The sequence below is a fragment of the Apteryx mantelli genome, chromosome 7, assembly GCF_036417845.1.
Source record: "Apteryx mantelli isolate bAptMan1 chromosome 7, bAptMan1.hap1, whole genome shotgun sequence".
Taxonomy (NCBI): Eukaryota; Metazoa; Chordata; class Aves; order Apterygiformes; family Apterygidae; genus Apteryx; species Apteryx mantelli.
The window spans coordinates 41480012-41505313 of NC_089984.1; the positions used below are offsets into that span (position 1 = coordinate 41480012).

General features: G+C 46.6%; 1 protein-coding gene across 3 annotated transcripts in view; it reads right to left on the bottom strand.

Annotated features, from left to right (window-relative positions):
- CTBP2 (C-terminal binding protein 2) overlaps positions 1-25302 on the bottom strand; it is a 138896-nt gene that overhangs the window by 32796 nt on the left and 80798 nt on the right. For 2 of the 3 annotated variants that reach the window (XM_067300360.1, XM_067300361.1), the window contains exon 2: positions 21446-21605. In XM_067300360.1, coding sequence (XP_067156461.1) covers positions 21446-21503 — 58 coding nt within the window. In that variant the 5' untranslated portion in view covers positions 21504-21605. Of the gene's footprint in view, positions 1-6249; positions 8230-21445; positions 21606-25302 lie in introns of those variants that run through there. The other variant, XM_067300359.1, reaches the window with a different exon arrangement.

Below are 25302 nucleotides of genomic sequence, written 5' to 3' on the forward strand. Positions count from 1 at the left end.
AGATCTAATTTTAAGAAATGCAATAAAAGTAAGTTTTATGGAGCTGATGATTGCTTTTACAGGAGTGAGAGGGTAAAATTGTGTGTCTATTGAAATCAATGGGAAAACTACCATTTATTTAGATGGAAGCACAACATCACTTTCTTCACTCCCTTACGTATTTTGGAAACTCCTTGTCCATGGCATAAAGCAATTCTCCAAAAATGAGAGATACTAATTTATTTGACCGTTCTTTTGCAAGATTCTGAAACAGAAAAAGGGAATAAAAAAGGGCTGACAATGGAGAACGTGGGGCTGCCAGTCTATCGGCCCTGTATGTTGGCTCCCGTGATGAGAGCAGGGCTCACCCTCCGGCCAGCTGAACCCCCGGGAGATGCCAAGCTGCTGTTCAGCAGCACGTGCTTTTGGGACCAACAGTAAGTACAACTTCTCTTGCGGAGTAAATATGAACCATAAGAGGAAAACTTTCAGTGTAGAGCATGATAGGATGCTTAATATTGCTTTAAAGCGGAATCACTGGCACTATGATAATTTTGAGTTCTGGGCCTTTTGCCCCAACTGCTGATGAAACAGGGCCACATCCACTGCAAACAAAAATAAAATGGAAATTCAAGATCCTTAAAGCAAATGTGTCAGTTTGTAGAGCAAAAACTTCCACTCTTATTCAGATGCACGCAACATGAGCAAGAATTCAAGGATGGGGAAAGCTTGTGATCAATATGGATGGCAACTGCTGACCAGGTGGGACAAGCAAGGCTCAATGTCGGCTTTCTTCATGACTGCAGCGTCCCAGCAGGACACTGCAGATACTGGCAAGCTCTCTGCTGCCCGCGCTGAGCGCTCTCGTCTCTCTTCCACAGCACATATTAATCAAGCTTCCTTTCACAGAGAAAGCCAAATATATGCACTTGCATGAACTACTGTATGTTTGGAATATTAATTTGAAACTTTACGATAAATCACTCTGAGAAAGGAGGAGGACATAATAAATAACTGTGTGTGACATTTCTTTTTTTTTTTTTTTCTTTTTTTTTTTGAGGATGCCACTCTGTGGGTGACAGTCAGAGCCCCCAGCCAGAGCCTGGACCGTTACAAGAACAGGCTGATCATCTACCCGTACAGCAGATGAGGGTGCAGGCGGCAGCTTGAAACCGCTCAGGGACTGGCAGTGTTGGAACAAGCGTCAGGAAACGTGCGAGGGTCAAGAGGACCGGCAGAGAAGCCAAGGGTGCACCCGAGAGCCCTTTTCGTGCCTCCTCGGCTATTCACCACGGGATAGCACACGCGGAGACGCCACCTCCGCGCCTGCAGCCTATAGGCCAGGCACTTCCAAGGGACCTCAGCTTTGAGAAGGCTCTGCAGAAGTCCTGACCCAAACGGTAACGCTGGGCGCGTCGCTCCGCTTTCTACCACCACGTTTCGACTCCCTACCCACAACTGAGACGGGCAGCACGGGATCTGCACACCTCTCCGGCCCTTGCAGACAGAAAACGACATTTATGCCCGGTAAACACGGCGAGGTCGAGGCCTCCTGAATTACCCAAGACCTGGGCAAGGCAGTGACGCTGCCCTGGCTTTATGGAAGCTAAAACTAACACTGCTTAGGAAAAATAATGCGTAGGAAAAAACCCCAGCAAGTAACGCTTCTTCAACAAGCATGAGCAACAGCAGACACAAAAGATTATAAATTAGCTTTCTTTAGCAAAAGCCAGTGGAATGCTGTTAATGTCAGGTTTTATTTAGGTGCAAAAGTCAAAAGCTAGTCTGCCAGTTGCTATATATAAACCTTACTAATATATGTCCTACGTCTGCAGCATTTATTTTAAATCAGTGGCTTAATGATTTTGGAGTTCTGTTTTTTAAGGATTCATCTCAGCACCTACTTCTCTTTTAAAAATAACATACAATTCAGTAGTGCAACATTTTCATTAAACTGGTCTGTAGCTGAATGCTGTGAGAAAGACAAGGAGAAGAAATATAAAAAATGTTTAATACAATAATGATCAGAAACCTTTAAATTTTTTTCCCTCTGTGAACACTTTATGTTTGTAGCTATGGAAACTACTTATGAAAAAGCTAAAAAAAGTCAGCAAATATAGTCAGAGAATGATCTGGATATATGAAAGTCCTAACAATGACAGAGAACTACAGACACAGGGTGAAAGGGAAGTGTAAATTGAAGATGACAACACTTGTGCATCTGACAACATGTTCTCCTCAGACAGGCCAAATTCATTTTTATTGCCATGGTACTAAAGTCAATGAATTGCAACTGGAATGAGTTTGACGCTTTATATTGCTTTTGATAAAACCATTAGAAAAGGGTGTTTCAACCTTTAAAAAAGTCTCTTAAAAGCGTATTCTCTGTCACCAGTGAATGGTGTGCACATAATGGCCAAAATAGCCAATATTTTATCATGGTAATTTTCAGCACACCGCTTGCACATGCTGCTCTTCAGTTATTTACCCTACTAACGAGAGCAGTTCTGGGCACTTTAAGGTCTGCAGACGATACACATCTGCACGCTCACCTGCCCAGCCGGGGCTGGTGGGAGCTGCCCCGCGCAGGTGATGCTGAGCGGGGCCTTCGTTAGCCTTTCGGAGGCTTTGCCAAGCTCCCCGGGAGGGGCATTTCCACCCAGCATCCCCATCACACTGCAGGTTAACGTCGTGCAAATGACGCTGCGACCGTCAGGACAGCAGGCACTCAGAAACGCGCTTGCTTATTTCGGGGAAACCTCTGCCCGTCCTCGAGCAGCGGTCAGGACCCTCGCCTCCGCCTCTGCCGTCTCCTCCCAGGAGCATCCCAAGCGACACAGCTGCAGCTGGTGTGCTGCTCGCACAATTTTTATCTGTCGCGGACTAGAAAATACCAGTCAAAAGAAGCACAGTGAAGTGTTAAACAGCATAAGCAGAGCCGAGCTAATCACGGTGAAAAGCATTTCTAGCTGGGCCTTAAGCCGATAAAGAAAAGATGAGTCTCCTGCACATTAGAGAGAATTAGTTGTCCAGGGAAGACAGCGACTCTTGGCCTGGCTTCCCCTGGGCAGGAAAAGGTCAGGATTTCAACATCTAACTAGCCTGCATCCAAAGATATTTCTTCATGAGTTTATGAAAATTTAAGTTCCTCTCTTCTTAAACACTTTACTCCGGCAGCGGAGAAGTCCAGCTGCTCCCTCCTTAGGGCAGCTCCCACGGCTTGCAGCCTTCTCCCCCACACCAGCCCCTCTGCAGCCTGGGCGTATCGGCTCTTTGCCATCATCCGCGTCCCTCTCTGCACGCGTAAACGAGAGCTTGAGCCCTCATCCAAAGTGTGCATCCGCCACGAGGCCCCGCTCCTCCTCCTGGCTCCCAAACTCCAGCACCAGAAACAGAAACCCGGATGGACTCAGCTTGCGGGAGCAATTCAGCCTAGCTACCAAAGTACATAATTTTTTATCAGCCAGCTGCTCTAAGACTGAAAAGTTGGAAGAAAAAATGTAAATCGGGCAATCTAACGAAAACACCGGCAAAATATAGGAATTTGAAAACCCATTGTGGAAGCAGAGCTCAAGTGACCTGACTGGTGACCATTTCTAGGTCTGCACTTTGCTGACCTGCTCTATCTGTTTCCGCTGCACGACTACGGACGCCAACGCGAGCGTGGGCACGGAGCTCACCTGGCGGCACACCACCATCTGACACGGTTTTGGCGCTCATTCCTTGCACTTCTCCGCCTGCTACGCGGCGCCTCGGTGCAGCCCCTACCTGCAAGGTCAGCGCCGGCCAGGCTGCGAGGCCGTGCAGCCCCGAGGGCATCGCTCCCCTGCGGAGTCACGCGCCTTCCCAAACAACCCAAGGGACCTGTTTTAACCCCCTGCTCTCATAACGAAGTTTGCAACGCTGCTGGACTCTCATATACATCTCGTGACCCTCCACTGAGTGAAGAGAGAAACGACAGAAAGCAGTTTGCAGCCAGGTGGAGACCGAGTTTGACACCCAAGTTGTTTTCAGCTCATGAATCAAGTATCTGTAGCCAAAGCTATGGTGAGGAGAAGGCTCTCGGCTCTTAAAAATTCATCCTTTATCCTTCTGCTGGTAAATACGATTCTTCTGCATTTAGTCAAGTTTCGGTCATAAACTGAGCGTTTTTATTAAAAACACGTTAACATATCTGTAATATTCTTTTATCACGTTGTGTGCGAGCGCTCCTGAGAAATGGTGGTCCTCAACGAATAACTCCTCAACGCAGGTAAAACACCTAGAAACCGCCAAGGCCGAGCCTTCAGTTTTTAATCCCTACGCTTTCATTTGCAGCGTATCTTACCTTGACTTCTGGTTTAAAAAACGTATTTTTAAAGGGACAGAACCTCTCACGCTATTTGGAAACTAAAAAGGGAAGATAAATAAAGACGGAGACGATTTTGCGGGTCCTACTTCAGCGAACCCTTTCAGCGACTTCGAGAGAAGATAATCTTCCTGTGATTATGACCAAACCCTCCCGTTGCTTAGCAACACATAATTAAGGAATATGTTTTCAGATCCGCTTTGCAAGCTGGCCATTATCAGATGAAATTACTGGAGCAACAAATGTCATCCTCATGCAAATGAGTTGGTCGCAGGGGGAGAAAAACGTTGGACTAGCGAGCAGGAGCCGCGAAGCGCAGAGGCGCTGCGGGCGCCTTGCAAAGCGCGGGAACCACACAGCGATTTTGGGGGGACGCAATCCCCCGGGGCGAGCACGAGACACACGAAAGGCGGGTCGGGCGCCTCGCGCCGCCGGGAGATCGCTCCGGACACGCTTGCTCCAGCAGCCGCTGGCAGCGGGACTTTCGCCGCGGTGTTAGCAACCGCCTCAGCCAGACGTACTGCAAACAAATCAACATATTTGTGTTCCCCGCGTTGTGCCAGCTTCTCCTTCTTTTTCAGGCTTTGGGAAGTTGTTTATTTAAAAATAGTGCCTGGATGTACTACTTCTGTGTCTGATCCATGTCAACACACAACCCGTTGCCTAATATTTAAGTATCTTTTATGAATCAATACGTTACACAAGCCGCATAAAGGATCCATAACCTTAAAAGAAGAGGCGTCTACTGTGCAGCTATGGAACTGCGGCGAGGCAGGCAAAGGGGTGCGCCAGCTGCCTGCGTTTTGACAACTTTATCATTTCCACTCGCAAAATCTCTCTTTATTTAGATTCCTGTGGAATGTCATCACCGGTTTGGCACCGCGTCTATGCCTATAAATGGTATACTTTTAATAAAGCTTTGTGTGTGTGTACGCTTGCACAGTACATTGTTTGAGACTTGTTTGCACGGTAGTTCGGCCGAACCGCGCCGAGAGAAAATTCCCTGCTCACCGCGTCACCACCAGGAACGACACCGAACAGGGCTTTCCGCGCTTCTCTCAAACGAGTCAAGCCACAGATTAATGGCTTCTCCAAGTGTCCTCCTAGCTGCTTACCAGGGAGTTTGGGGGGTTCGTTTCTGCCAGGCTCTGAGCGGGATCATGACTCTGTACTTCCCAAAGCGACGAGCGAAGCCTGCTCCGACCCTGCAGCCTTGCGCCGAGGGAGCAGAGGACCCGAACCCTTCTGAGAAGGGACGAAGAGGAGCAACCATTCATTTTTATTGTTCTAGCGGTTAATGACAGGCTTTTAGTTTTAAGCACAGACCTATTACTTTAGCAGTTTTATCACTTCACTTACAGGCAACTCTAAAAGGAAATCAAGGGTTTTATTTTATGTGCCTGATAAAACAGCAAATTAATAATAGGAAGAAAAGACTTAGGTAATGGCCAAAGGTAAGTCGATTCTAGAATAACACCATTAGCTATCTGATAAATTTAGTCAAAACAATGCTAAGCATTTCCTCTGAGGAACATATTTGTGTCGGAAAACAATGGTAAAAAGCCAATCCACACGAAACGCTGCAGCCCTAATTGCTCAGCGAGCGCAGTATCTAATCTTCCGCTCCGCGCAAACAGCGGCACCGGCAAGATTAATTGTGGAACAATTATCTGATATACCAATCACTTTTAACTGAAGTTAGCTAAACAAATAAGATATTTAGAATTTAACCGCACGCCGAAAACCAGCATCTTTAGCTCTGAATAGCCAGCACGGCCCTACGAAGAATTCCTGTTTGCCTCCTTTTCTAAATAGGGAAGTGCGGAATATTTTGGCACGAAACCCCGGTATATGCGACGGCTTCTAAGCAACGACCCGGCCGCGCCGAACCACCCTGCGGACCCGCACGCTTAGGGAATTACTTGTTTCAGGCGAGGCCACGGTGGAGACGATGACGGGCGGCCCGGTGCGCCGGCTGAGCCTGGGGCACGGCGAGTGCGGCGCGGGGCCGGCGGGCGGCGGGGCGGGCTCCGCGGGGGCCGGCGGGCGGCGCGGCGCCTGGGGGCTGCCGCCACCGCAGGGGCTGTGCGCCGGGGACGCCGGCGCCGCCCGCTCCCTCTTCATCAGCTCCATGGGCACCGCGTAGGCGGTGGGGTACGCCGTCCTGGGGCTGGCGCGCGCCGGCGTCCCGGCGGAGTAGCCGCAGCCCGGGCGAGGATGCGCGCCGCAGGGGAGCGCGGCGCCATACCCGGGGTTGGGCAGACACGGAGAAGCCACCGCGGCCGCGGAGTAGGCGGCAGTCTCCAGGAGATGCTGCGTCGGGGCGCTGGACGGCCGACGGGTCGCTTCTGCCACCCTCGGCGAGAGCGGCCGCAACGGCTGCTGCGCGGCCGCGCCGTCCGCCGGGGCGCCGGCGAGGAGGCCTCGCGCGCCGTACTCGCTCGGCAGCTCGCTTCGGTGACTGAAACTGTTCGACCGCGTCCTGGGACGGAGCGCGCCGCTCCTCCTGTCGTGCCTCTGGAGCTGCGTGTCGGTTTTGAAGCCGTGGGCTAGGCGAGAGAGCACTCGGGCTTGCCCGAGGTTCGGCGCTACGGACTTTATATCGTTCTCCTCCATCATGGCCAGCAAGCGGGGAGAGTCAAACCCCTGCTGCAAAAGGGCACCGAACGTGCTCTCGGACACTCCTTCCGCTCGCAAAAGCGCCAGGAACTCCGGATCGAAAGTCTTTTTAAGGTCCTGCGCGGAGAAAGCGGGAGGCATCTGAGCAAGGGAAGGCGTCGCAGCAGGCTCGTAACCGTCGTAAGGGACTTTAGCCCCGACGCTCTCCCTGCCCGGCCCGTAACCGCGACTCACGGCGGGCGGACCCACGCTCCCGTCGGCAGCGCCGGCAGAGCCTGGATCGACGACCAAGCACGTCGGAGCCGTCTGCCTAGCAGCCGCAGCCTCGAGGGCTCTTTCTGCCGCGTCGCCGTAGGCTGGCCTAGCGGGGAAAGCCGGAGCCTCCGCACCGTACCTGCCCGGAGAAAGATCCCTGCTCCGCATCCTGTGCGCGTCCGCCACCGTCCTCGGGTCCCTGTACACGCGACTCGCTTCGTGAGGGGCAGGCGACTGTCCTTGCACCGGATCCCAAGACAACCTGCTCCCGGGCATCCCGTAGCTCGGCAGCGGCCTGCTGAGCATGTGGTCTCTGCAGCAGCGGGGATCTTTAGGTGACCTGGCAGCTAAGGCCGGGTCACCGTAGTAATCCTGAGGCGGCAAGGGGCTTCGCCCGGACATGGCGGCCTGCCTCTCGTAGTAGGCGAAGTCGGGAACCGAACCTTTCCTTACGGGACCCTGGTTAAAGACAGGGTCCTGGTACGGCGGGTACGCCTCCGGCTTCAGCTCAGTGCCGCCTTGCAAGATGATATCGTTCGGCCCGTGGGCTGGCTGCTCGTACCAACCCCCCTCGCCACCGTCGGTCAGAGAAGTTCTCCTGCCTGAAGGTCTCTGGTATTCAAACGCATTTTCGCTCTCCCAGTTGCCTTCGTACCATCCTGCAGCATCCCAGCTCTGAGAGCGGCCGACGTTTGTGCGCTTGCTTGGAATAGGCATCGGAGCAAAACAACTTACTGCCGTTTAAATAAAGGAGAGGAGGCGCCTGGCTTTGCAAATCTTCTCTCGCATGCATCCAAAACAGATCGCGCTCTATCTGAGCCCTTCTGGGAGTTCAGAAACAACCAGTTGGTGGTTTTATCTTTCAAAGTATTGCCTGAATTATTAATTCTTCGAAACTTTAGGAGACAAAGCATGCAACACCCACTGTAACTCGGTCTCGCTGCAGAGCGGTGGCAGGAGAGACCTCTTCTGCCCGATTCAGCCACGGAGGAGGGCTGCCGCGCTTAATCCAGATGCTTTATCCTTTCCTGCTCGGGACAGTTTGCTCACATGGACAACTGGCCTAGCAGTGTGTGAGGATTAGGAGCTAAATAAAACCTCTAAAGCCTTTGTTCCATGTGACATCATTTTAGCCCGATGCAATCTCCTGCAACGACCCTGCCAGCAAGCTCAATGCCAGTTCGCCCCCGGGAATTATTTTTGCATGTTATTTTAGTCCATTTTTCACCTCTCTCAGTTGTCTCCTTTCTCGTAAATTCGCTGTCCCAGTCGGCACCAGAACACACCAGGAATCAGCAGGGAGATAATGAAATGTGTACACAACACACGCGCACACACACACACACACACACACACACACACACAGAAAAGAAAGCTTCCGTGTCAGCTCAATCTTAATCCACCCTGATGAAATGCTAATCCACTGCACACAGCTAGGGACAAATTAAATGGGAACAAGCAGGCAGGCCTAAAAAAAGGCCCACGAAAGATACTCGAGAACACAAGAGCCACTAGAAATTAGTTAGGTATCTGTTTAACACTTTATGAATATTGTAATTTGCTTTGGAAATTACATTTTTGGTTGTAGTTTCAAATTAGCTGTACTAACTAGGCTCCAAAAGGAGTCTTTACATTATTATCATAATACGCAAATCCTTTCATCATCCCAGGACAGAAAATTGTGGAGGTGTAATCTGGAATGTGTAATTTTAAGACCCTAGCAGAGGTTAGGGAAAAGGAGGGGAGGATCAAAGGATCTAAGCCCTGGTATTACAAAGCAAAAAGGAGCAGGAGACTTTTGCCTATTATCTCCTGGTTTCCTTTAGGAAAAAAAGTACATGTTTATGAGATGGAAAAAACACTCGGAGACATCAGACAAAACTCAATTTGTATCTAGCAGTATTTCAATATGCATATGGATTAAGCTTTTTTTACACTTACAGTAGGCAAAAGGATTTAGATGGAATCACACCACGGAAAATTGTTATTTGGAAACGTAATAAAAATTTCCTTATATAGTTACCATTTTCAGAAGAGAGATTAAAATGGCTCCCCAAAACACATATCTAAATTGTCACGTGCTGCTGATGCTCAAACATTCCTTTTCGCATAAGAACAGGTCAAACATTACTTACTTTACTAATCATTAGGGGTGAAGCCACATTTTCCTTTTTTAATTAAAAGAAAAAAAAAAGAAGGAAAAAATTTTGTCTTTCTCTGCTGCAATAAAAAATTTCTTCCTCTCCAACACGAGCATCCCAGGACTGAATCTGCAGAAGGAGCAACAGCCACCTTCTCTTCTCGGTTTGCAAGACAGCTTGTGCATTTTTCATGGCTAATCCACAAGAAACGTTAGTGCACTAGCCATCACATGATGGAGTATTGTGCTATTATGATAGCTAAATCACTAATACAGTCTAATGCTTATACTTGCCTATCAGACTAATACCTCTGGGCTATATTTCTGACCCAAATACTGACAGGATCTTTTAGTAATCCTTAAATTTCTTTATTGCGGTAAATATTATAAATCCTCTTCAAATATTCTCCCCTTCAGTTCCATCTCCAAGAACCACAGTCTTTAAAATTACGTTGGATATTACACAGACATGCGAAACATGGGCCCCAAAAGATTATTTATGCAATTCTCGGAGAATATCTGATTGGCATCATATTGAATTAACTAACAAACTTCAGGCACATCGGAAAATTTCTTCTTTTGTGAGAGTCAAAATGGGAAGACACATTTGTGGCTTATAAAGTAGAGAACATTTTAACAAACAAAAACATTTTATTACAACAACATTTTGCTAAAGAATAAAATGTATTCCCAACTGGATACTGTAAGATCTCTGCTATTTGTTTGTTCTGAAGCAGCAGAAGAGAGCTACCAAAAATGTATATGAAAAAATAATTAAATACTACTCCCTCGATCAAGGGCAACTTCCACCATTGTTTTCAAAGCAATCATTAATGAACTTAGCCGCCATGTTAATCACTGGTTGACAGTGGAAAAAACATGTCATAGAGAAATTAAATTTCATAAAAGCTGATCTTGAACAACTGCAAGGGAAGCCGGAAGGAAGCTTTGAACATTTACTGCCTCTTAAAAAAAAGCTTTAATAAGCCCTCGGGCCTCGTGACGGACACACAAAAGAGACCTCACCCAAACCACCAGCTTCGTAAGCGGTGGCCTCATAACTGCCTGGCTCCGGTTTGCATACGGGCTACGGCAGGAGCAAGGGATGGATCTCCGAGCTCTTTCCAGCCTGACCACAGGACCACCTTCATGCCTGGGCTCCTCCAAACAACCAGGTGCCTTTGCACTACCCTTCCCGTCACACGGGTGACCGTGCAAGCCTTGGGCAGAACAACTTGGTCCTCTCCTCCTGCCTTGTGGGAGCCAGGAAACTTAAACGTTAGACCTGACACCAGGAACACTCATGCATATGGATGATTTATCCCATCCACCCTGACCTCAATGGAACAAATTAACTATTCCTGTGCTGAAAAGTCAGCAGAGGCGAACGCCCACAGGACCAGGGGCCGTGCGACGTGGTGGGAGCCCGTGGAGCGAGGTGGCACGGCCACCCGTTCATCACGGGGACACGCTCCGCGGCCCGCAAGCCTCGCCGGGAGCACCGGCAGAAAAATGTTCAACTGCCAGGGAATCAAAAAATGAATAAATGATCTGAATGAAATATTTATGGAGGGGCAGGAAGGGTCTTTTATTTTTCTTCTTGCATTCTCAGAAGCAGCTCCTATGCAAATTCTGGTGATTCTGTAGCTATTTCCGAATGCAGAGCCAGGCTGCAATCGCCAAGAGAGGGCTCGGAGGAGCAGGAGCACAACGCAACACAACGAATCCCGTCCGCGCTCGGCAGAGGAGGAACACACCACCCCGGCGCTCTGAACATGGCGGGGAGACCATGGACGGCCGGACAGGCAGAACATTTATTTTCCCTTTATCTTTTCACTCTATTTTGGAAGAAAACACACAAAACCAAAACCAAAAAAGAGCCGATCAAGAGATTAAATACTCTGGCACTTCAGATCATGCGAAAAATGCACAGGTTTGACTTCATACACTGGGTTGAGATTTAGCGTTGATACAACACGGGGTAGGTTTTGCTATGATACGCCAGTACAGAAGAAGTCTGCTCTGAAGAAAATGTAACGATGGAGAAGATGGCATATGGATCCACCACAAAAACCACAGTTAAAAATCTCATGCTGGAAACCAGTCATGGTGGATATGAAATAAGTTTATTTTCCTATACAGTGCTAGAAATTTTAGTTTTCTTACAGTGAAGAGAAAGCCTGTTTTACATATAAAAGCTGTGATGAGAAATCAGGATGCTAAATCTGCAACAGAACTGTGTAAAAACCATCTTTTGGTGTGTCTGTAGCACTGACCCATGGGGAGGTGGGTTGATTTAAGCCATTTCATTTCAAATTTTGGAAACAAGCTTTGGAAAAATTATTTTGTGTAACTAAATGCTACAGTTCTTTTTAGTTTTGGTTTTTATTATTTTTAAATACTTTTTGAGTTTAAATCTTGCGTCTAGTGAAAACATGAAATATTTTTCTTTTAACACAGTGAAATGTTGGTGCTTTCTTCCAAATCATTTTTCTTCCAGGGGAAGTGGAACGGAAACAACGTAGTGAATCAGCCAAATGTCATTTCTGGCAAAACCGGTTAGATGAATCTTTCCGCCTCCCTTTGAGATCAATACTAGAAAGGTTGTTTTCCTCTCAAAGGCAAAAGAGCCCTAGCCACGCTAGCGAAAAATCCTCTAGAGAACAAATGCCTCTAGGGTGAATGAAGAGACCAGGTATCAGGACACCCAGCTTTTATAAGTAGCTCTGCTACTGTCAGCAAATAAATTGCTTAAATTCTTAGTCACAGATCCCCCTTTAACGAAGAGGGCTATAATATTATATATCCATCCTATTCAGATGTCATTAAAATTAATCAGTGTTGGCAACACGTTCTCGGGTGAGGAGGTAAAAGGCAGCAGAAAGTTAGCGGGAGGATAAATGCTGACGTCCTTTGCGCTCGGCAAGAAAAAGCAGAAAGAAAACAGTCCAAGTCCTTGGAAATTACTGCATTTGCTAAAATCTGGCTCTGTGAAAGTCTCGTTTGCAGCGGCAACGAGCGCGCTGCGTACATGGGCTTTCTAGCAGCCTCCCGAAATTGGAGGAGTACAAAGAGAAAATTAGCAGGATTGTGCAGGCGTCATTTTTCAATAATCAAAGGAAGGGAACAGCATCTGAAAGCACTCAGCGCTTGAAGGCGGGCCACACGCTCTCCCCAGCCTCCAAACCGAAAGCAGGGATGCATCAGAACTTCAGCAAAACCGCCCGAGATTAGCCCGTTATTGAACAACCATTGCCTCGCGTAACTCCAGATTTTGACTGCTTTAAAGCAAAAAACAAAAGCCTACGTCCATTCGTAACTCGACCCCCCGACACCGGGATATAAATTTACTCTAACCGTCGGCTCACATGAGTTACAAGCTGGAGGAATGCACGGAAACACGCTGCCTCTAAACCTCACGCACAAACCGAAATGTGCAGCTTAGTTATGCCATTCCCGCTGATTACACGCAAACGGACCCATGTGTCAGGAAGAAAAAGGGGGATATCGTGTTTAAATAAATGTGGAGCCACAGCAAAGGAGAGCATCTCGCGTGCCAAATAGAACAAGCAAACGAAACTCTTAAAAACTGACAACGCGCTATTGCGACGCCCTTCCGAGCATCAGTGCTTTCGCAGGGACCACAAAACCCTGCGCATCAAGGCGATGCGATGGAAAGCGACCTCCTTCTCCCTCCGACCAGTTAGCGTCACGGAAGCAATTCTGCCTTCAAGTGTTGGAAGGCTCCTATAAAAGTTGGCAGAAGAAGTTCTGTGAAATTCTTGCACTGGCAAAGGAATAATAAAAATATCAGATGTATTCCTCCACCAGGAAAGCGCATACTTTCAAGGACTACAAAACAAAAATCAATCTGAACACTGAACAGCAGCCGAAAAGCCAGTAGGTTCACTGGACACATCCCGCAACTATTTGCAAAGATCTAATCTATGAATGCTCTCAAAAACAATCCTCTAGAAATCACATCAGGCACCTTGTCTCCAAAACTGGGTATTAGACCTTGAGGTCAAAACCCGTCACTTTTAATAAGAATTGAGGATCAAGATTTAAGTAGCATGTGTAATGAAAAGCATGGGAATTATATCTGTCCCAGAAAGCAGCAGAGAAATCCATTGTTAAATGAATACATATTATAATTCTGAACTCTCCCATGCGCGTCTGGGGGGGTGACACTATTCTCTCACAAAACTGGATGCTGGTCTGTAACTACAGACAATTTTGTGAAGCAAAGGTGTTTATTAATAAATTTTGGGGTGCTAGATGGCAGTAGAGAACTTTTTTTTTGCCATTTTCTTTTTTTTTAAGCTAAGAAGACAGCCTAGGAAAAGACAAAACAAATTAATAGTGTAATGGTCTATATAAAAGTGGCAAGAAAGAAATGATCAATCCCCATTAAGTTTAATGCAACAAAAATATGCATCCAACTCTAGAAAACTTGCTCTTTGAAGAAAACCCTCAGATACAAAGCACATAATGAAAATCTTCCTGTTTTGGCACTTAGATCCATTACATCTGTTCACAGATACTGAAAAATATGAAAGAAAAAGTTGTGTAATGTGTTTCTCCGCAGCTTTATTTTAGTATAGCCAGATGTCCCACTCCTGTCAAAATATTTACTAGTAAATATTCGGTGGAGTCAGACTCGAATCTGAAAACCTGGTCCAGATCCAAACGTCTTCGCTCCAGAAGTATTCTAATTCGGGAGCTGTGTCTGAGCTTTCTGCGGCGTTTTGGTAAGGAAGGAAAACACACGCCGTTCTTATCCGCCGCTGAGGATCGAGCCCTTTCGGTCGCGTATTCGGGAGAGGGAGAGCAGCCAGCTTCCACCCTGCGGCAGGGCTTTCCTGCGCTTCCCGGAGAGCGGCTCAGCCGACTGCGATCGCTTCACAGCGAGGATCCCAATTTTCCCGTCCGTCCAGCCCAAAGGGCGCCTGAACCATTTGCCGGCCGCTACTCGGCGCCTCGAGGGAAGGCGCCCGTCCTTACGAGGGGGAAGAGCGGCGACGACGGGTGGTGAACGCGAGGGACCGTCCCCCCCGGACACGCGCGCAAATTCGGCAGCTCGCCACCCCATGACCCCCCGAAGCTCGGCGCTCCCGCAGCAGCGCAGCTACCTTCCTCGCTGCCTATTCTGCGCGTCTCGCTATTTTTCTTAGCAATCTTTAAATGAAGCGTAGAACTTGGAATAAGGAGAAAAAACACAGATATGATGACAACGTATTAATCCCTACCCGGTTAATTTAAATGGGAAATGTACTAAGGATGAAAATTAAGTTGATGGTATTGAAGTCATCAGCTATAATTGTTGCTTAATTAATGACATGAAGTTATAATGCTTGCTAAATGGGACCTTGTTTTAAGGCGCGGGAAAATGGAAAAACACAAAGCGGAATTAGCAGTTAGACATATATTACGTTGCTGTAAATGGGGGTTTAAATGCTCAGAGAACACAATAGAGGTGGGTTTTTTTCTAGCTATGCGTATAGAGCAACCAGGTCTCAGGGAAGGTGGTGCTGTACTCCCCGTAATAGCTCGAATCACCTATCTAATACAAAGCACTCGCATACCAAAGTCACGGACATTTTTTCCGCAACCTTATCTGAACGTGTCTTACATTTTACCGGATGCCCGGGGGATTTTGTCAGGCTGGCTTCGGATCTGGCTCAAGCCCTAAATCTTGTCATACATAACCCCCCGATGGCATGCCACAGCAGATATATTGCACATAAGTCAATGTATATAACAAGTCTGCACAGAATGGAAAAACTACCTGAAAAACCTATGCCTCCGCGCTGCAAGGACAACAACACACCCGTAAATATGAGGTACACAGCACCTCAGCCGCAAACCAGAATATGTCCGCTTACAAATACAGAGAATTCTTGCCTCAGCTCGGCAAAAGGCTTGAAAATCATGGAATAATGTCAACATGCCTGAGTAACATCTGTGAACCCGCTGAGGCTGCTGGAATCCTGTTCATCCAGAGGATTCTGTCCGATTTTAAAACATTTTAAAATTTGAACAAAACCTATTAATGATAAATAGTGACAATACCTGCTATGCCTCTATCAGCAAACAGGAAATTAAGAGCGCTGCTGGATAGCACACTTTTCATCGTCTAGATTGGTAAAAACATGGTGTAACTCAGCTTTTGTGCAAATCTGAAGCAATTTTTAAATCCTCCGTACAGGCCAGTGAACTTCATACGGACTCCGTGGAGCAGCTGAATGTTAGAAGCAGACAGTTAGATGTTCAATTAGTGTAAATCAGCACAGGGCACAATGGCAGAGGATCTGACAAGCTAACTTTTCCTTTTCTCTAGGCAAAATGTGGCAAGCAACCCTTCCATAAAAGCCTGATGGCTTATGTCCTTTGAGGTGGAAACTTAAAAAATAATTTATAAAAACCTTTATTGTGGGGGGAAATCCTTGTACTGTGTTTTCTATTCGTGGAACAAAGCAAACTCAAGTCCACTAAAAAAGAAAGGCCTATATTTATTCTAAATATGTCATTTTTACCCAGGATAAGCAGTTTCTTCCACACTCGATATCATCTTTAACTCATTGTTTCTCATCAAATGACTAGTGGTGATAAGAATTTCCTGAGATAATAGGATTCTATTTCTAAGCAGCAAAAATAAGTATTATCAGATGCTGCTTGGCATTCAAATTTGCAAGAATGGAAGAAAATTCCTCCACCCAAATATTAAACATACTCATTTTGGCCAGTATTAAACTATACAAAGGAACACGAATTGGAGGCAGCAGCTCTCCAAAGCTGCCCAGTCCCTGCGGAGATCCTCAGCTAGGCAATAACCTGGAACAGGGATGCTGAGTGCTGCAAGAATCCATTTGACGACATTACACCTATCACAACGTCTTGCAACTGATTATTTCCTACACGACACCACGTCAACAAAACACTAAGCACTGGCAAACGACAAAATGCCAGAATTGAAGTCGCTTGTATAAAATCAAGGGGGAAACACAGGAATGGAGTGAAAACCCCCTTCCTAACTGCCCAGCATACTATCAGAAGGTATTTATGTTAGCTTTTAAAAACAGGCAATCGCCTCCTCCGAAGAGGACACCAAGGTAGCACTGAGAACATAAGCCAGTAACTCAAAAAGCTGAGAAACTTGCGCATTAAGCACTGAAAAGTACTATGTGAGTGGCATTTATTGGCCATTAGACATACAAAAAGACCTGAAAGAAAACAAAGAATATGAAAGAAATCAAACGGCTTGCTTGGCCCTGCAAACAGCTCTGCTATTTTGCAAAGTACAGGCAGCTCCGGTGGCACAAACTGTCGCATAAGGACATGATTTCTCACTGGATAATGACAAATTCTGAAGCAAAATCTGTATCAGAAAAAGTCTGGGCTCCCTTGGCCTCGCAATTATTTTTTCTCTTTGCTTCTTGTTCATCCCTGGGCTGCCACTTTCCGGGCGCCGTGCTGAAAGCTTAGCTGACTCATAAATGTCAGTGCAAACTTTAACCTATAAAGCCGGGCATAAAAATTTCATGGCGCGGGTGTCGACGGCAGCAGGGTAGCACAGCTCCGACCGTACGGAGCGGAGGCAGCAGCTGGGCTCAGCGGAGAGGAATTCAGCGGCACTGGGCAAGCCAGGTTTTGCACAGAGGCGAGATGCTGCCACCAGGCATCCTGGATCTGCCGACCCTTTGCTTCAGCAAAACAGATGCAGAGAAAATAGCGTATCTGTAATACACCTTGCCCATATTCTGTGGTCTTAGTGGGGTCTGCTGTGGTTTTTCCTCAACTATGAGTTTCACTCAGACTTCTGCCGCCCACCACGAGGCAGAGACAACCTGGAGAGACTGATTTCTAAATGAATAAACAAGTGGAGGAAGCTCCAAGATTAGAAGATGAGGAGGAAAAATGCACGTACCTATGAGGTACGGGTACAAAATACTTACTATAGGATCATGCAGCTCAAGACCACCATATCAAATAGAATTAAGGCAGTCGTGAAGAAGGATAGAAGGACTACCTTATTTCTTGAGCTGCCCAAACCAGGAGGGCACCATAGCTTCCAAAATAAACAGCTGTAAGAGCTGTGTTCAGCTTTGTTTGAAACACAGCAAAAAAGCACTCCTCTCCATCGCCTGCTTATAGACGCGCCTGAACAATTTTTGCTGGAACTTTTTTTTGTTTTATTTCACCCTGAGGTAAAAGCTCATCATGAAATTGAAAATTTTAGCTCAGACAAACATAAAGCACAGAGAAAGTATAAGCAAATGAGATCAGAATCACAAATAAGGGGTGCCGGACAACTCTAAATACAGCACGAGCCGCTCCACCTCGAAAGCATATTTTGACCCGCTATGTAAGTAGACACGATCACACAAACAGAAGTTATGTAATCCATTCCACACAAACTGTTTGCAAAAGCCCCAGTCGTTCCCTAGATAGACCTGTGCAGCTCTTTCCACCCACGCAGTCCCCAGCTCTCTGGGACAACCTGAGAAGAAAGAAGCAGATAAACCAAGATCGCGCCGAGCGCGCTCGGACTTCGCTTCACTCTGACGGGCATCAGGCACCTCGTTCATCCTTAACTGCTCTAAATGTCCTTATTGCAGGCTGTTGCCCTAATATTTCTTTATCCCCTCAACTCTGCATCTTGGTCCCACTCAGAGCAAAATCTATTACCTGATCCAAAGTGCTCATGTGTTCAAAACAGCTTGCTTGGAGGGAGGAGTAATGTTGTCATACAAAGATGTTGCAACTATATATTAAAGAACAGAATAACTGGTTAAGCTAAGAAATGCAGTGAGACTAAACTGGCTCTCTTCGTAGAACAAGGCTCTCAAACCTGCATCTCCAGGCTACGAACTGGCATCTTCAAAGATATTACCCCTCTTGGCAGCGCTTGGATTTTGTTTCAGTGGCAGATGTCCTCAGGTACTAACATTTTCACTGCTACTGCGCGTTTAACACAGTGTTACAAACACTGCAGTTTTTTAATATACTCTTTCGATGCTGGGGTAGTTTGTAAGCTCACCAGATCACTAATTTCACTTAACGCGTGAATATTTATGTTTCTGTAAACGTAAATACTTAAACTAAAAAAACTTTTTTTAGTAGAAATTTTCAGACTCCTTCCGTGGCTGCTTGTACAGCACAATGAAGACCTCAAATGTTCAGTATTATCATTTGGCAATACGGACAACGATTGCAACACCCAGCTGGAAATCCCAAGATACTTCTTTCCAGAGCGGGCTCGGATCACGGCATGAATGAGGTTCGCTCCTAACAAACTCTTCTAGAGCTTGTGTCATCATATGTAGTACAGGGGATGGTACAGAAACCCCATCTTCACAGAAAGCGCAGAAGTCCACATACATACTACAAAAACCTTAGCTTTTCAGTAAGTATATATAGCTACATTTGTTTAAAGAGAAAAGCTGCATAAGTGCTTCCACAGGACAGGAGCTCTTTAAATAGAAACTTCATTGTATCACGTTATATTTGGCTTGATGAACCAGTAGAAGTTCTTTTCAGTGACTACTGTTGTGTTAGAAAAGACTTCTAACACCAGTTTGTTGACACAGCTCCCTGATTTCTCACCATCTCTCACCAATTACTCCATATACTTCTCAAGACAAAGCCAGCAGAAATGCTCATTTTTTCAAGCTGTGTTTTCACAACAGCTGGAATAGCCACTCTTCAGTGCTTTACTACGCTATAATCCAAGATTAGGAGCCTATAATAAAAAACAGTCATCAGAGATGCCAGCATAGTGTTCTGCAGTCCTACAAGCCTAATATTTTGGAAAATCCTGTGTTCTTTGCATTTTTCAAGCTAATTTTTACAATGTTACTTACAGTCAGTTCTAGTCTGCTGCTTATAAATACAACACAACAGTGTCTTATAACTGCGAGTCCCATCATTTAAATCAAATCATAGAACAGGTGGCAATGACAAAATGTACTTTAAAGAGTTATGTCTACTGCACATTTACAGATTAGAAAAGACTATCTTTTGGCCAAGAAAGAAGAAAAAAAGCTCATATATCAGAGGAAAATAATCTAAACTTCAATCACATCTAAAGCTCTGTTAGCAGGTTTGTCGTATGATCCTTTTGAATTTCTTGTACGCTCAGCGGCTAGATCTGATAGTAAACATCAAACCGGGAAGGCAGCTTTTGAAAATCCCAGCTCAGCTGACACAACTCTTTTAAGTCAGGTTCAAAGTAAATTTTGAAGATGAGATAGAGTACTACACCTGAGTGTTTATGACATTCCAAAGGAGAAATGTGTAACTCCACACTGCGATATATTCTGCGTGTTCCTTCCTCACTTCTCACCTTTCCCTGCTTTGCCTCCCCCTCCAGAATTAATAGGGCAGCACACCCTCCGCTCGGCCCCAGGGAGAGCAAGCCAGCAACACATTAACCCCGTTTGGATTGGGTTAATTAAACAGCGAGGTAGAATTGCTTCGGCATTTTTCGGTATTACACGATTAAATGAAAAGCTGATTTTTCCAGCCCCGTCCACTCTTCTTTGAGCTCGGCATTTAGCCTCTAACACCCGCTCCCGCTTACTGAGGAATATCAATAGCAGCAGCGTATTTCACAGGAGCCCTGCGTGTGGAAGGAGAGCACGAGGATCGCCCTAATCAATCAGAAGCTAAATAACTCATGACAAGTTTAAAGCAATGGTGAAGGAGTTCTACTCCAGTGTGCCAGAGCGAGCAATACATAACGCATAAAAATCAGTGCAAAACCCACTCTGCTGTTCAGCATTTTGCACTCACTGAAAACTCCACAGGGCCCCAAACATTTTGCTGCAACTTGCAAAGCACAACTTCGATGTGAGCTCTGTGCTTCTATCCAAGAGCAGACTCTATTTCACTTTGCCGGCGTTCAAGTAACACGGCAAACGGTTACCCTGCAGGCCAGTACTCGTCTTCGCGAGAGGAGAGGAAACGGGAACTCTTTAAGACTCATGACTTAAGATATTCCTGTTAAAACGACACTCTTCTTTTGCTACTGCCCGCGAAACTTTTAAGAGATGACCATCTGTTTGCATACGAGAAGTCCCAGAGTGCACGCGGAGAAGTCGGAGGTCCTTTGCCATCACTTGCTTTCTCTCATGAGTAACTTACACTTTGTGAAGCTGCAACAAAAAAAGGTTAACTATAGACTCTCCTGCTGCTGCAAAACTGAGTAACTAGAAGATAAAAGCTGCCTGTGCTGTATACCGGAACGTGCTATTAATAACGAATGATTTACAGCAAATCTGCCTGATCACCACACACTTACCAATGAAAGAAAAGCCGTTTTTCTAACCATTTTCCTCAAACCTTTGGAAATACTTCAACAGCTGCTCTTTAATTTTCCATCTATTTAACATACGATGAAAGCCAGTGTTACGGGAGATGGTCTACTTTCACAGCGAGTGAACAAATGATTCTGATGCAGTCAAATCTCTGTCCTTCTCTGCGAAGCCAGTGGAACCCGAACTTGGGGAGGAGCACGGGCAGTTGCATCCGAAGTTCAGGACGCTCGGTTTTACCCCAAATGCCTTGCACTCTGCTGATTCGGTTACGGACGCACCGCAGCGGGGCTCTGGACAACAGCGGTAGGTGCTCGCGTCCATTGCTCCTCCCCACAGAGCCAGAGATGCCAGAACTGGACACCCTCAAAGAGGGATGGCGGGAACTGCTCATTGCTGTCTCGAACTTGGCCTCTTCATCAGAGGCCTCCAGAGAACGGCATGTTTAACAGAGCTGGACTCGTTTCTCAAGGCAGTATAAATGTAAGTGACGTTTTAAATTGGGACTGACTAGATTATTTCACTAGTAATTAGTATGAAATGACAAGACCTGGTAATTAAACAAAAATCCCATTCTATAGGTGGCCTTTAAAGAAGAAACCAATATACCATTTACCAATGTTTCAACATCAATATGATTATACTTGTGCCAACACAGAAGACAGGGGACCTAGTCATGGATCTGGATCTTGTTATACTAGGTGTGATAAAAAAACAAGGAAAAATTAGGCATTCTATCTTAACAGCGTATCAACTTTTTCAGAAATAGAGGAACATCCTCCCTCCTACCTTCACAAATTCGGTCCAGTCGCTGTCGCTTGACTTTGTGTTTATCCACAAGTGCCATTCTTGGTGGTATTTTGTAACTTCCTGATTCAAAAAGCAAAGCAGTCCCCCAAGAACTTAGGCAAAATCACAGGAGTCGGAGTGCATAACGCCCCTGTCGATCCTGGAAAGAAAAGGAAGAAGCCTGGAATTAGGACCTCCAGTACTGGCGACGGGAAGAGCCGGTCCTCAAGCACAGAGCGGCTCTTCTGAAACGAAAGCCGCCAGTTTTGCACTGCCAGCCCCAGTCCCCCCAGTCCCAGACCTCGCACCGCAGGACAAGTCACCGCTCCCTCGTCTTCCTCGTGATCAGAAAAGCCAGCCCTGTGCAACCGAACGCTGAAGCGCTCTATGGGGCCTTCCGAGCTTTACTTCTGCCTCAAAAGCCTCCTCCGAGCAGATAAAATCCACTAAGCTACTCTGCAGGCTCGCCCATATCGAAAGATTATTAGAGAGTATATAAGGAAGGGAAGGTAGCTTTTGCTCCTCCAGTGCTTTCACACACACACGACCACTTTCATGTCTTATTTAAGCCTCGCCCTGCAAAAGTCATCAGTGGAACCTGAGTTTGCACTCCCGAAACGAGCCTTTGATCCATACTCCAGCTGTCTCTGCAACCTATCCTCACCTTCAAGCTGGAAGGGCTAACGCTGACCTTGGGCTGCGAGGGCTGACGTTTCTCACGCGCGCACCTTGAAAGGCCAGCGCATCAGCCACATTAAACCCAGCAGTCCGCAAGCCAGCATGTGTGGCTAATCCATAAGAAATGCTCTGCAAAGGGACAACAGCTGCCGTCTCCTAAGCATTTTGGTGACACAGAGGAAGAACCTAAATGGATTCTCTTAGGTTTGTTGCCTTTGTTTCTAAAGAGAGCGAAAGATTTGTTTAATTCCTGAATGTTCAGACCCAAATACAGGCTGCACACACTGGAAGTGTCATTCTGGCACTTTTACCCAACAACTTCATTATAAAATTCAGATGTGAGCCTGCTTCTCCATGGAAGTTTCACAACAGCATTAATGAATCATGACAGGAAGGAAGAGACCTCATGCTGACACCTGAATTCAAGCATTTCTACACAACAAGCATTACATTTTTACCAAGTTATGTTATGCTACCAATGATTCAACATCAAGCTATCCCTTTTTTTATGTTTTAAAGTGAAGACAGATGACGCTGACAAGAGCTACAGACGCCCACAGGAGTTAAGACGCTTTTCTTGACGGGTTTGGTGTCCTAGCCCCGGCTGGTGGTTTTGAGAACGGAGACAGTCGCAGGGAGGAATTTTACACTGCAAACGCTGTCCTCCATCCACGGCCACCTCAAATGAGGGACCGGCCGGGGGCCTGACCCAGCTATTCGCCACCCTAAGCCAACCACTCAACCGCGCCAGAAGAGCGGAGTTAGTGGGAAGCTGTGATTTCTAAAAACCGAAGCAAAAAGCCACCGCTTTCCGGGAGGCCTTGCGGGAGGGAAGCGGAAGAGGAGCACAGGCACTGGCCCGCACAGCGCTGCTGCTCGTGCAACACCACCGCCGAGCCGGATCCCGCGGCGGGCGGCGGGCGGCCCAGCCTGCCGACAGGTCTGCAGGGCCCCGACCCGCCACCCTGCAGCGCTGCCCCGGGGCCGGCTGCGAGCGCGGGCTCTGCGTTATTTGCAACCAAAAGGTTAGCAACAACCTTAAAAAACGCGAGCTTCGCATAATATAGGAAACATGAGAAGCAGGGACCAGGAACCAGGAAAATCCAGGCTGATGTCCCGAAGTTCACCTTGGGCAACATCTGTAATCTCTTCTTCCGTTTCCCCTTCTGTAGGGCAGAGACAGCAATACTTAACTCATCTTTTCAAAACCCTTCAAGCCCTTCATATTCACATACTCCCACCAGGCTTTCCTACCTGGCATTTCATGCCTCCCCGACAGCTATGCTTGCAGCCCTGCAAAACATGCCAGCGAAGCACTAACCTCCCAGAAAGCACCGGCCTCGCTCACTTAACAAACGTAACAGGCTGCGACGAGGACGCGAGGGGTAAAGGCTCTAACAAAGCTGCTGCATACCAAGATGACAATTTCATGGAGATTATTGTTATTATTATAAATGGTTATCAATTATGCATCACATTGATAGTTAATTTATGAAAGGAAAAGGGTTGTGTTGGTACAACTGAATTCTGACTAAAGGAAGATAGGCGATTTCCTGGTAGTTAATGGCCAATTTCCCAGCAGCACAACTGCAGCATAATCTCTGAGATTTATAGCAATAATTAATTGATTTTTTTTTTAAACGTAGGGATGCTAAAGAGCATGATTCCCAGTCATGTTAATAATTAATGAAACATTTTAGAAGAAGCAGAAAACTTCCATTCCAGAGGCAGAAGCCTGCTACAGTCAAAATATTTTTTACAACAAAAATTAGCTAAAGTGAGATAGCATTTCCATTACCAACAGTTAAAAGTATAAATGTGTATTTTTAGTTCTATTAAACCCCACCCCACTTTTGGGGAGAATTATTGGGTTATGAAGCAGGGAAAACACAGTTTCCTGGGACCTGGATGCCCCAAGGCTGGAAGCAGCCGTGGATAAGGCTGGCTGCTGCAAGGCGGAGGAACTGGGAGAGACATCACGCGGGATAGCTGAAACACTCTGTAAACAGCAAATCAACATTTATCGCAACGATGCCTTGCAACGCCTCGCGCAACGCAGTGCCCAGGAGCTTTTGCCCCGTCTCAAAGAAGCCGCAGCCAGCAGAGTCTCCCCGCGCGCTCTGGGGGGACGCAGGGATGGAGATCGTCTCCTCGTATTACCTGCAAGCAGCGTTGGCTTATCGACCGCCACCAGAGCTCTGCAGAAGTCACACCTTCTCTTTCGGGGAGGATTTTCTCGTTTCAAAGTCTGGGTTTCTTCCTCAGTAGGAACAGAAACCCCTGGCTTTGAAGTTCTCCACAAATGCTAAAAAAGTCTCTCTGGATTCAACTGAAACATTTTCTTTCTATTACCATTTTTTAATTTTGTAGAACACGCAACACAATGCGAACAAAAAGGCATTCCAGGAGAAAAAAAGTTAATATTTTGTCCTGAAAATGCTCAAATGGTTCAGGATGTTGCGACTGCAACTCTACTTCCCTTTTTGCCCCCTCCAAAAAAAAATCAATATGCAAAGTGTATTATTTAATTTTGACAGAGTGCATTTCCTGATGGACAAATGCTTCCATCAAAGTTCCTTTCTCCTGCCATCTCAATTCACTATATTACTCCCTGGAGGAAAACTTTCTACAAAAGAAACTCGTAACAATCACAGAAATTATTGCTCATGCTACCAGAATCCGGCACTGCTTAATATAGGGCCCATGAATGAACTCCTCCTTAATGATTTTAACTACTCCGTCTTTGTTTGACGGGTGCCTAGGATGAGCTCAACCAGCAATGAAAGCACAACTCAGAGGACTTATCAAAAACGTGGCAGGAGCTCCAGAGCAGGATTTGGCAGGAACGGACAAAACGGAGAGAGGCAGATGTGCAGGGTACCGACAGCGGCCGGTCGCTCCCCAGCCCTTAGGGGAAGCTGTAATTAGGAAAGCAGCTCTTCCGTTTGGGGCACGGAGGACACAATCAGTTGCGCACCCAACTTCAATCTACCCTCAGCGATTCCTACACCCAACCCAGTCTCAAAACCATCGCGAGGCTAAACATCCCCCAAAATAAAATACAATCAGGCGAGGCAGAACAAAAATCACAGCCAGCAATTAAAAGACAAGAAAACCTCATTGTATATGGAAATTTGAGAGAGAGAGAGAGACACACACACACACAAACCGAACTTCAT